Here is a 13,108-nt window from a genome sequence, read left to right as displayed (position 1 = left end):
TTGAGCAACCAGTGTTCACCCACATGGATTTATTGTCATACAACAGGACACTTGGCAAGTACGCAATGGGGAGGAGGAGGGAAGATGTTCAGAGGGAGGCAGAGAAGCAGAGAAGGTAGAAGAAGACAGGAGGATCTGCTCCAAACAAGCAAGTTACACCATTCACGCCACACGCAATGTATGAAAAATGTTAGGAGAGTGTTAACTCACCCAGTGCACCATGCATAACTTGCGCTCTCCTTACCCATGGCACCGTTCTAGTTATCCACCCTCAAGAAAGGATGTGCAGGTCTTTAACAGTTGCTCCTCTGTGTTAGGCACCAACATGCTTCCCTGAAAAACTAGGCATGTGTGTTCCTCTTACACCTATTCTTTCTTTCTGCAAGCGATAGCTCCATTATAACCTGTGCTACAGCTACTGTGAGTTGCTCACCTGGCACCCAGACAAGTACGGCAGTAAGCCCTTGCCCAGTCCACTGTATAATCCCTTTTGTCAACCTTGCCCAGCAAGACACTGAGCACCCTCCTGTAAGGTGCTGAGCTCCCTCTGTTTGTCTGTGGGAGCACCTTTCAGGAGCGTCTCAGGATCAGTCCCTAAGACACTGACAGACAAAGGGTGAAGGGTGGGGGGAAAGGATTTGATTAAAATAAAGTTTGACGTTTATTTGGCCCCATACCTGTTCCGTATTGTTCTGCAACGATGTGCCACTATTCGGATTGTTTACATATTATCTGTCTTTTTCTTTTTTTTCTTTTTGCATTTTAATTCTTGCCTATTCTCTATTTTTCTTGGTTATTTTTAACCCTTGACAGCAACTTCTTTTTTAAATTCTCTAGCAAAAGAATACCCCTTCCCGCACTCTGAGCCCTCACCTACCCTAAAGTTGGTGACCCTTCCTTCACACACCTTCCTGACAGGTATTGCATCCCCTTCCCAATTTTCCTTCAGGTGTCAGTGTTGGCCAAAACCCCCCAGGGCTGTGTGTGCTTGGCACCAGTGGACTTGAACAGTTCACTCACTTGGTTCTGGTTTTGATATGAGCTGTGTTCTCTGCTACACCCAACATCTGGGGTGGGCAGATCACTTTTAATTGACTCGTTTGGGAGAAGTACGTAGGTCTCCCTCCATAAAGGCTGCCGGTGGAGTGTAATAGCAACTGAGTGTCCTGGAATGAGTCCCTAGCATACTTGGCTCTAGCCCAGTACGACAGATATCTGGCAGAAGCATTCCCAGCCACTCTGCTTCTGATGGGTATTAAGGCCCTTTTTATAGGTCATCACCAGCAGATTTGGTGGAACCAACTTTGCTAGCTCTAGATGATGAGAGGCTGCTCTGTGACTGTTATAAAATATTTTGAAACTGCTGCCGAGCACAGATAATTCCTTGCCAGTGAGATACAGGACCTGAATACTGAGATGAAGTGTTACGTAGACTCCCGACCTATGTTTTTCTTCTGTGTGTTATCCAAAATACTTTGAAAAGAGAAATAAATTGGTTATTAAAATTTAAAGATCTTTGTTCAGAGTCCTTAAAAATTACATTTCTCAGTAATCTAGCTGGGCTGCTCTATGAAGGGTAATTAGGCATTAGCAGCGAAGTGGATTAAATGGCAAGCTCTCCTGATGACCATTTAACATCCCTTAGCTGTTAAAACCGTAAATTCTGTTTTCCACAGCAACACTTAAACTCTAGTAAACTTTAAAACACAAAGTTCATCCAAATACTAATGAAGTGCCTAAAACTCCAGAAGTCAGGACTTTGTATTTCTTACCATGGTAAAGGTTACTGAGAGGCCCTTAAGAGTGTGTGCACATCACGATATTTGTCTGCCATTTGTTGTAAATGAATGCATTCCTTTAAATAACCTTTGGATTTTACCAAATCCTGGCTTTTCTGTGCCCCTCAGCATTTGCCACGTGTCATCTTAATTTAAAAATGTATAATAACACATTTTAAATCTTAAATTTCACAAGTTCATCACTAAAAGGCTGTTGGAAGACTGATAAATGTTTATCATTTCCTTTCTGTCAATACTTTAAAAACATTGAGAGATCATGGTGTGGTAACTATTAGTACCCCATTTTAAAGAGGAGAAAACACCATGACTTTGCCCAAAATTCCAGAAGAATTTATTTTACAGCTGGGACTACAGTTTGGATATTGCTGGTTCTCCCTCCTGTCATTGAAAACCAGGCCCTATTTCTGATGTAGACTGAGAAACATGCATGACTCACTGTAAAATTTATGCTAGAATTGTCAGACTTTTAGGTCTGATATTGTATAGCCATTACACACCTGTAGAAGGCAGCCCTTGTTCATTGGTTTTAAAATTTTCACCGCAGTCCTGTAGCAGCAGTTTCTCTGTATTAGCTTTGCTTGCCAGCCGTCACAGCCATCAACACAGTGGTCCTCTTACAGCTGAGAGGCTTTGCTCTTTAGAAAATAGATGAAGAAAGATACGGTGTGTAGTTCAGCGGACTGGAGAACCTGGCAGGATTTTCACCTGCATATTTGAATTATGGTGGTTCCAGTCCCCTGAAATCGTTGCACTGTTTTTCTTGGCAGTCTAGGAGGTTTTCAGCATCTTTTCCCTATACCTGTGTGAATTCAGTGTCTTCACAGGATACTGGCTCAGACCAAGGGTTAGTCTAGGTTTATATCCTGTTTCTGAGTGAGGTCAATAGTACTATTTAAGGAAAAAGTATTTTTAACAAACAGGATAATTATAGAAAGATCTTACTATAATAGCTTCCGGTTCCTGGAAGTCAGTAGTTGTGAGAGTCTTCCCGAGCCAGGCTCTGTAGCCACTTTGTTCTTAATTTACTAATTATTTGTAATAAACATTTACCATATCACCAACAGCCATTTCTTTTCCAAGCTGAAGAACCTGAGCCTATTTAGCCTCTCCTCGTAAGGAAGCCACCCCATGCCTCTCTTCCCCTGGGCTGCCATTCTCTCTACCTTTTCTAGTTCTATTGTGTCCTCTTTAAATGGGATGACCAGAACTTTATATTCAAAATGTAAGTGTAGCATGAATTTGTGCAGTGCATAATGATTCCTGTCTTGGTTTGGTTTCCTGATGTACCTTGTGTATCGCTTTTACCTTTATAATTTAATATTTTCCTCAAAATATCCCCTCCCTCAAATTTCTCTCTCAAAAATTGGGTACACTGCTCCTGGCCCCACTTACCTTTGTCTGCACAGTGAGGGAAATCAGTCCTAAATCAATTTTATAAATTCCTTTGACTTTCCACCCCTGTAATGAATGTGCAATTTGCTGCCCCTAGTCCATTACTTTACACACTGGTTTTATCCGCTGGTTTTCTACTTGTGGAGTAACAATGCTTCTCTCTTCTCCTTTCCACATGCACAGGATGACAGCACTAGCCATAGTGACCATCAAGACCCCATTTCATTAGCCGTGGAAATGGCAGCAGTAAACCACACCATCTTGGCATTGGCCCGGCAAGGAGCCAACGAGATCAAGACAGAGGCTCTAGACGACGACTGATACAAAGAAAGGGGAGGGTCAAAGCAAGAAGTAACTTAGTTTTAGACGTAGCACCTTAGCAGACTTTCCTCGGTCCTTAATATGTGTTCTTACAGTATAACTTTGCAGTTTCTTGTACGTCAGTTAGCTGTTAGGGTCTTGTTCTGTGAAGATGGCATGGTGCCCTCAGCCTTTGCATATACTCTCTCAGTATTAATTCCCAATAAATAATCAATCAACCAACCAACCTCCCTCTCCCAGCCCCAGTGGCTAGAAAAATCTTGCTGCTCTGTCTTAGCATTCAAAATGCTTCCAGGTATTTTAGACAGCCCTCAATTACAAGTCTTAGGCTACACTTAAAATCTTGGATACCCTTAGAGATTATGTTAAAAAAATAGTCTGTACGCTTTTCCTTCTCTGAGACTGAAAGGATGCAAGCTGAGGTAGTGGCACAGGGTCGATGGACACCAAATCGGGAGTATCAACAGAGAGTAAAAAGAACACTAGAAACCCCACTTCAGCATGGGAATAAATTATTTCCAGCTGCAATAAGCCGTGCCTCACTGGTCATACAGTGACTTGATATACTTTTGGGTGCTGTGCTGAGAATGTCCATTGGAAACACATTCACATATTTCGGTTGATGTTCACATATTCAACACAGACATCCTCTACTCTCACGAGCTGCGTGGCTTAGTGGATAAGTACTGCCTTCTGCCTCTGGGACCATGATTGAAGCCCAGCCTGGGATCATATGAAAAATGAGCTGAATGTCTAATGGACAACAGTCCACTTCTCAAAACCACTATTCATTATTTGGCATGGCTAGCAGTGCCTGCTCAGAAGAGGTCTAGACTCTATTGATCTGTCATTAACAATTTCACCTTTTATTCTTCCTCTCGCCTTTTCTGTCCCCACCCTACTCCCCTCTCCACTTTGCCACTTTCAAAAGCAATGTTTTCCAGGAAGGTTATTAAGGTCATAAAATGGGTGAGTGGATTTTTACGCATCTGTGTAACTAATGCCTACGTCCTGACTAGCCTGAAAGGTTGTTGGAGAACTTTTGCATCTGACCTTTGCTAGATAACCATCATAGCATAAATATTCTCCCAAATATGAACTTTTTTTGTTTGTTTAAAGGCAGGAGGATCTCTTACCTGAGAAATGGGGTGTGAATGTTTTGTGTTCTCTTTACTCTGTCCTTGTTAAGATGTGAGAAAGCTATACTGCTACGAGCAATTTAATTAATAATTGGAAGCCATACTGATAATGGATGTGGTAATATTTGTAAAGCAAACCTACTTTAAGTAGCAGAAACTAATGGAATTGTTTTCCTTGATCATATGTAGCACTTTTGTTACTTTTTTCTTAAAGATATTTATATTTGATAAGTCTTTTTTTTATCATTTGAGAATTCCAAATACCAAACAGCAAACTTGCATTACAGAGTCACCCTGCGATCACCTTGTCATCTAGTATCTAAATGATGAACTGTGTGTGCATCTAAGAAAATTACATCTGCTGGCATTGTGTGGAAATGATCTCCTGGCATCCTGATAAAATGATATGTTGCTGCCGGTAAGAGGAAACATTTCAATGGAAACAGCACGGGAAGTGTTAGAGACGGGCAGGACTGTGTTACCTTAAAAATAAAAATTAAAAACCTATGTAAATTTTTGTATACAGATTTATAAAAATTTGCATAGTGTTTCCACAACATTCCATTTTTATCTTCCCTGTTTATGTGGGAATAGCTTAAAAAGGGGAAAACAGCTTAGTCTGAAGGATGGGTTTCCCTTTTCTCCCCTCCACTTCTAAAGGTGGAGGGAATGGAGGGAAGTTGCTATTACTCGGCTTGTTCTCATCCCTTCCTCACACTTAACTATCAGATAGTATTGTGAACTCCTAAAACGTGGCTCCTCGGCAGGTTTTTAGCCAGCCTAAACCCCTTTGAGGCGTAGGCTAACTAGGTCATCTTTACATCTGTTAATCTTGTGAAAATTGCTTAGGTAAGTGTGGAGGAGATTTTGTGCTTTCAGAGGGCACAGAGTTGGCACCTCTTTGTCTCTGTAACTTTGAAGATATATAGGTAGGGCTTGGCCTCGTCTTTCATTTATGGATTTCATTGGAAAATTTATGTGCTTTCCTTAGATATAGATCACTGAAGCAGAATGAAGCCGTCTTTTTTTCTGTTTTATTGCGTTTCTTGAGTAGGCAAATTCATAAGTAGCATCAGGGCAGACTCAGGAAAGGAAGGAATTGGATCAGTGACCATTGCACCATTGCAGTTTTTTTCTTAATGTGTGTGTGAATGTTTTGGTACTACGGAGTGAAAGGACGGGGAGAGCTTTTATTTCTATTTTTGCACAGTGGAATGATCGAGCAAACTATAGCCTTAGTGGAATTTTACTTACTTATTCATGCTACAGTCACACACTAAGCTGACAAGCAGCATCCACGATTTATAGTAAAGAGATTTTAATAATCGATGGCCTCTTTACGTTGGGATTGCCGCCACCATTTGTTCTGGCTGTTTCATTTTAAAAAGAACAGACTCAAACTGTTGGACAGCTGCAATTTTAAAAGAAATATTGCTTACTATACCATCTTAAAAAAAGTCATTGTTTCAAGCGTTGCCTTTTTAAAGCAATAGGGAAGAGTAAAAATCATACTAGAACTTCTGCGTCCTGATCATAGGTTCATGTAATGCAGGATCAAAGTAACACCACTAAAATTGTATGTCTATATGATCTAATGTACAATAACCTGTTCTTAATTGTGTTTGTCACTGTCAGGTAGCTGTTGGTCTCATCATGCATGAATATCCTATCTGAAGGTTAGACAGTTAAACCCTTTGTGAACAACTGGAGATTGGCAGATCCTCCTTGTCTGTAGCTTCCCGGTAAATACCACCTTCTCACCAGAGAAAATAACAAATGACTTGAGTGGGGAATCAGACACTTAGTTCCATGGTGTCAGTTTTTGGTTTACCTCTGTCTATTTTAGCTTTTCTTTGACCATCGAGAGGTACGAGGGAAGAGTAAGACTTCAGCTGTTATCAGGATGCTCACAGCCGTCTGTTTCCTTTGTTCTGAAAGTTCATAATGAAGAATTTGTAGTTGGCTAATAACTTTTTGGTTTGACATGAATTAGCTAAAATGGAATGGATGCTGGGGTGATGATATCAGCAGAAGTGTATGTGATCTGGAGTAAGTGAAAGAATTGGTGGAGACCGTGTCCTGGAATTTGGCCTTTGTTCTAGGGTTTTTTCTGCAATATGGGAGTTGTCTTTGTCTTTCTGTCTCTGGATTTTCTTGAAAATTAAGCCTCATTTTTGTAGCATTGCAATTCAGTTGCAATTTGTTGTAGCCAATCTGGAATTACTGCAGTTTGTTCTCATGTGGGTTCCCTTGAAGTGGATCTGGTGGCAGACTAGATCTACCTTTTTGTTCTGTGAATAGAGAAGTTATTTAAGATGCTCCTCTTCTGTGATGGGCACAGATTGCTTTTAACTTCGTAGAGTAAGTTCTGGCTGTAATTTTGTCGCTCATGAAGTCCTTATACTTGAGTTGTTGTCTCTTACCATCTTCTTAAAACAACAATTTCTACCTCCACTTCTGTTTTGGATTGTTTGGGGTTTTTTGTTTTGTTTTTGTTTTTTTTTAATTCCCCCACCTTTTTCCTGAAGTATGAGATCCCAGATGTTTGTAAAAGCATTATGAGTTGATAGTGAGTTAATAAAATAAGTCAACATAGCAATGAGCAGACATGTTATCTGTTGATGCCCTAGCGTTAGAGACATCTTCTGAATACTCTATAATAAACATACTGATTGTTACAGTGTAATCCCATTACTCATATGTTGGATGTGAACAAGTTGGTTTTGAGTCAGCAATGCACCTCTGCAGCAATTAAGGAATCTGATTAGGAAGAGCCTTCAGCAGGTCAAGGAAAGCGATTAGTCCCCTCTTGATGATTTGTGGGACCACACCTGGAGTACTGTGTGCAGTGTCGGGCAGGAGTGAGCCCATCATAGGGCTGCTGAGATGAGAGGGTTGGAGCACATGTCATGTGGTGAGAGTTTGTGAGAGCTGGGTTTGTTCAGGCTGGCTCTGGGGGCATCTTATATTTTGTTCTTCAGTTATCTTGGTGGGAGGGTTTAGAGAAGACGGAGCCAGGCTCTTCTCAGAGGTGCATAGCAAAAAGGTGATGGGCTCAAAATTGCATTAAAGAAAATCCCGGATGAATATAAAGAGAAATATCTTCATACTCAGAGTGGTAGAACAGTGGCCCAGAAAGGCAGTGGGAACCCCATCCTTGGGGATATTCAAAACTCAACTGGACAAGGTTGGATTAGAGACCTCCAGAGGTCTCTTCTGACCTAAATTATTCTATGATCCTGTACAAACCTGCTCAGGTTGAGGTGTTTCCTAGTACTGATCTATACATGTTGACTTTTTTAATGAAATTCTCTTAATTGGTTGTTGGCTTTTTTTTTTTTTCCTGTTTTGCCATTCATAAAAAGTTATCTTTCCTATTCTCCTAATAGAGGGGAGCTTTGTTTGCAGGGTCTGGCTCCAGGTTCCAATCAAGCCATAAGTAATAAATTTGATTAATTATTTGCTCTGTTTACACAGTTCTTCAGGGATATTTGAATTATTCTGTTTGTTTCATTGCCTAACATCAGACTGGTAAGTTTTCCATGTTTTTGTAACATTTGTGCTGTAGATCAGTTTTTGCCTTCCTTTGTGAGCATTTATCGTTGTCTTGCTGCTGTGAGTGCAGGCAAAAAAATTCAGATAGCTGAACGTATTAGAGGAAAAATTGCAGTTAACTTGAGCCCACTGGTGACTACTGTGATAAGCTAGAAATTTTTGGTTCAGTAAATCATGAATTGGTGATTATCAGAAGCTGAAAGGGTATGACTAGGCTAGGAAAAAGAAAACCATACTTCACTGTATGGATTTTAGGTCTGATGTGGATGTTATTTGGAAGAGAAATCGCAATGATGTTTGTGAATATGGACTGGCATGGAATCAGGTAGACTCCCAAGTGTTAATTTCTGCCTTCAAGGTGCATAAGAATATGGAGATGAGTTCACCAAGATTTTGAATTCCGCTATGTGGTATAAAAGTTTTCCTTCAGAATGAGATGCTGCTTGCGAAGAAGTAAAATGGAAGCATCGTGCTGGCCTTCCCCCAGAGTAGTTGAGTCACCGAGACATGGTAGTTGTAACAGGGTTCCATAAGGAAACAGGTTTTACTTTTCATATAGGTAAAACCAGCAAAATTGGTATAAGGGTTTTCAAAACTCAAAGTTGCTGCCCCTAAAGCACTTAATGCAGGATGTTGTTTCCCTGGGTGTAATCTTAACTCAAACACAAAGCTAGACTCACACCTCTCTCTGCAAATTACTGGGATTCAGCATGAGATTTTGCCCATAGTACTGAGAGCTGTGGATGTTTCGGAGGAGGAGATTTTTTTTCTTCCCCCCCTTTATCCCTGGAATTCTTCTCATCTTAGGTAATAATTTTCTTACCAGAAGGTTTATGTTCTTCCTTCCACCCCAGCTACATCATTGTGCAGCCCTCATTCCCTAGCATTCATCATCTTCTTTTCAAGTTCATTGGATAATTACCAGCACATTCTAGGGTTTTTTTGTCAAAATAAACTTTGCTCTTAGTTTAAACAAGGCTTCCCACCCAAGTAGCTCTTGCACTCTTTGAAGTTATTTAACTTGATAATACTATTTTGATCAAAGTCTTAAGCTTGTAGGCAATAATCTTGAGTTTGGTGTAGTTTTTATCATTTGGCAAGAATCTTTGTTGGCAGGGTTGGCCTTGAAGACTGTGTTATATGTCCACGACCTAACGTGTTCATTAGACAACTGAAGATTTTGTGTGTGTGTTAGTAGCAGTAGTCAGGGTTGTATCATGATGCCAGCTAGTGAAGGGAGCTTTGTGGAGTCAGGGGTTTTCACTGTGATTTCTTGGAAGGGAAAGTTGATGGCCTGACCGAAAAATACCATGCAGTTCCCAAGAAGACTTGCAGAGACATTTCAAAATAAAACATTCCCCCTTGGGCTTTTTTGTAGCTGGGATGTTTACTCAGGATATTGAATCAGTTATTGGCCAACAGGCATTTGAGAAGCTGAAAAGCATAGCCCTAAACCCTTCGTTTTAGCGTCTATTACTGTTGTCTAATTTATGGGGTTTAAACAGTCTGACTAAGGATGTTGCACATTCATGGAAAAAAAAGAGGCATTCTAGAGGTGGCAGCTATAAATTCGAATTTAAAATACACAAAAATTATTTTTCTCCTTTGTGTTATAACTAGAGAAGTGGACTTGGTCGTTTTGAGGACTGTCAATAAGATGACAGCGTTTTGATGTTGGTTTTTGTCCAACAAATATAAATAAAATCAAATAAAAGAAAGTCATCTCAGTGGCACCAGTGAAACAGAGATGTGGGCAGAAAAATTCAAACATCTAAAGAGTTGTTCATCGCTAACCTTGGCCTTAGGTTTTATCCCTTAAAAGTAGCTTAGAATTGTTTGCTCCTGCCTGTTTTCATGTCGGCAGCCATTGAACGTAGACGATGCTGTAGCTAAGATGGTATCGGCACAATTACAATAATCAGTACAAACTACTCTGGTTTTGTTAAGGCTCTTCTGTCACACTCTCTTTATGAAAATTCATATCATATGTTCGCTTGAGCTTGCTGGAAGAAGTAAACAAATACATTTTGCTCTTTCAAGATATGAAGATACACTCTGTGATGGCTGCAACGTGCTTATCAGTGTAGTTTCCAGGCGATAATATTGACAGCGTATGTCATGGAGATAGAAAAGGATTTACCATTTTGAGTGCGGAGGAAAAATTCACGAAACGGATTTTAAATGCTCCTTTTAATCAGGCTGATCAAGAAAACTAACTAATTGGTTTGATTGCTGCAATGTTGCGCTCTTCCCCGTTCTTTCCAGTAAGCTTTGGAGTGCTCTGGCCAACAGCTTGAGCGCGAGTGAACTAAACCCATTGAACTGGAGTGAACTGCGTAATGGGCCTTTGATGTTTCTGTATGTACAGTGCATCTCTCACTCAGATGGCTTGGCAGAAGGCTCGCTCTGCCATTTATTCCCTCTCTTCCCTCCGCTGTTCAATGGAAGCGGGTGTATTCTGCTGATCAAAACATCCAGCACACTTCTGCTAAATCCTTTCAAACTGCAGCCAGGGTAATTGGGATGGGTAGGATAAATGCATAAGAGTATGGCAGTAAAAGTGATGGCAGTTCTTTTGAATGACTGGGTGTCCTCCTGACATGTAATTAGCTGCTTTAGAAAGATGTGGATTGGCATGGTCATAATTAAAAGGATTTCTGTCTTTTCTGTGATTGAAAACAGAAGATCTTCCGCCCCCTAATTCTCTTTAATACCAGTGTTATTAGTGACACTTGGAACACAGCTACTTCGTAAACTTAAATAATGACCTGTTCCTAATGGTAGCTTACAACAGCAGGGACTGAAACTGAGTTTAGTTTTCTATGCAAAGCCGCTTCTCTTCCTTTTATGGTGGCTTTTCTCCTCCCCTGCTCATGTACATATTGCTTCTGGGTAAGTTTAGTTATGTGTGACAGCATGATTACAGATTACCCAGGGTTCTGGTTCAGCTCTTTTTGATTTGTTACTCAGTTGTAGTGTTAAGGAAGATTAGCCACGGTCCAGGACTCCGCTGAATTGCTCATCCTGAGTTTTCACCCTGCCTGCAGGCAGAGGGTACCGATTGCACTGTTGCCCTCCGGTTCCTGAAGCAGGGAACGTAGCTAGCTCTTCTGTGCCACTCCAAGTTCTCCTTCCTAGTGTCTCGGTTTGGAAGCCTTATCAGCAGTTCTTGCCAAGTATATAACTGTATTGTCCTCAAGCTGTCTGCTGTCTCCTCTTGCAGTTAGCATGGTGTATTGTTACGAGTTAACTCCCCTTTTTCTTCAGAAATCTCAAACCAGCCTGCAGCTGGATAGTTGGCTGGACAGTATGTTTGCCATTTGCGACAGGAGAGGATATATGGTGGTGACCTAAAATAACATCGTAGTCTTTCTCCGATATGTTGCTAGATTCGGAAAAAGCATCTGCCGTAGGGTGTTACGTGCCTTTTTATTCTGTATTTTTGTGAGAAACGTTATCTGTTGACCAGTCTTGAGCACTGCAGAGCCTGTGCTCCATTTTTGCCATTTTTGCCCTTAAGTTTCTTGACGATATTTTTTGCATAGTGCTGTTCTCCTGCTGCAGTTACTTATCAGACAGCTTTCCGGAGTTTTTTTGGTATGCAAAGATGCTTATAGAGACTCTTAGTCAAATTTAGAAAAGTTAGCAGGTTCCTAACTCCAACAGATTTGCAAAAGAAGTTAGGAACTTAATTCCTTAGGCTCTTATTTAAATCCTCCAGTTACTTTTCAGCTTCTTTGTACTGAAATGCTTGTGTAAATGTCATCCAGCGCCACTGTGGTTCAGAACAGACCTGTGGGTCTTCGGTACTTCAGTTCTTCCAGCGCAGTTACCACTGGTGGTACTCCACTCACAGTAGCAATGGTAGCAGCTCCTTTTCTAGGACATACATTTTTAGACGTTAACTTGCTGCTGTCACTGGCCTCAATTCAGCTTCCTATCCTCCTCTCCCCACCCCTTCTCCGTAACTAATTAAAGTCTTCCGCGTTACGTCAAGATGGCATATGTAGCTTAAATAACCCACCTCTATAATTAAGAGGTTGACTTTAGCCTTCTGAGATATATTTTACATCATTTGAGATTTAAAAGTACATTTTACTTACAAACTTTATCTGTCAAATCGCTCAAGGAGGGCAAAGAGATAATGAAAGTAAATTATTAATTAATATTTCTCACCCAATATATTCTATTAAGAATATTAAGCATATATTCCATTCCTCAAAGCACGTTTGACTTTGGGTATATATTTTTTTTAAAGTCTGCCTGCTGGTAAAGTTGCTGCTATCTCTTTTTGGCAGGACTGTAGTGACAGTACTGAAAATATCCTTCAGAAGCTAACCAGAGCCAGGAGGTCAGAATATCAACTCACTGACCAGTTTTTCCTCTACCAGAGCACAAGCCATTTCATGTATGCATTATGGCAAGTGAGCAGATCTTTCCAAGACCAAAATGAACATAGACTCTCCCTTGACACATTCAAGCCGTTCTTCTGTTTCAAAAGGTTTGAAATAATTTTGGAGTGGAAAGTAGGAGCAGGAGCATCTCACCTTTCTGGGGATTGGATAGAGTGGTCTGAGTTTAGGTGGAGCTACACTGGATACGGAACGGCAAAGAGAAAATTCAATGTGTTGCTGGGAAAGACTTGAGTGTCTTGCACACAAAACGTGTAACTACTACTTGAGAAGGGTAAACATCTTGGATGCTTTATTAATGAGATAGTTGAAGCAGTTTATTAAGTGCTCTGAAATCTCTAACGTGTGTTTCTTTGTGCCAGCGTGTCTTCATGGCATGCCATATTGCATTATAAAGTTTGTTTAGGAGCTGTTACTGGAATTTGAGGCATGCTTTTGTTCAGTTTGTTGCAGAGGTAGTTGCCTATCAGTTTAGCTAAACACTTACATC

At 40.6% G+C, this 13,108-nt stretch overlaps 1 protein-coding gene across 1 annotated transcript in view; it reads left to right on the top strand.

Annotated features, from left to right (window-relative positions):
* Window positions 1-3,767, top strand: part of HMBOX1 (homeobox containing 1) — a 63,181-nt gene extending 59,414 nt beyond the window's left edge. Inside the window, exons 9-10 of the mRNA XM_075707519.1 lie at window positions 47-178; window positions 3,375-3,767. Of these exons, the coding sequence (XP_075563634.1) occupies window positions 47-178; window positions 3,375-3,512 (270 nt within the window). The 3' untranslated portion in view covers window positions 3,513-3,767. The remainder of the gene's footprint in view (window positions 1-46; window positions 179-3,374) is intronic.
* The last annotated feature ends 9,341 nt before the right edge of the window (window positions 3,768-13,108 follow it).

This window comes from Pelecanus crispus, chromosome 3 (genome assembly GCF_030463565.1).
Source record: "Pelecanus crispus isolate bPelCri1 chromosome 3, bPelCri1.pri, whole genome shotgun sequence".
Taxonomy (NCBI): Eukaryota; Metazoa; Chordata; class Aves; order Pelecaniformes; family Pelecanidae; genus Pelecanus; species Pelecanus crispus.
The sequence above is the reverse complement of the archived record's forward strand: the minus strand, read 5'-3'. Positions and strand labels throughout refer to the sequence as shown.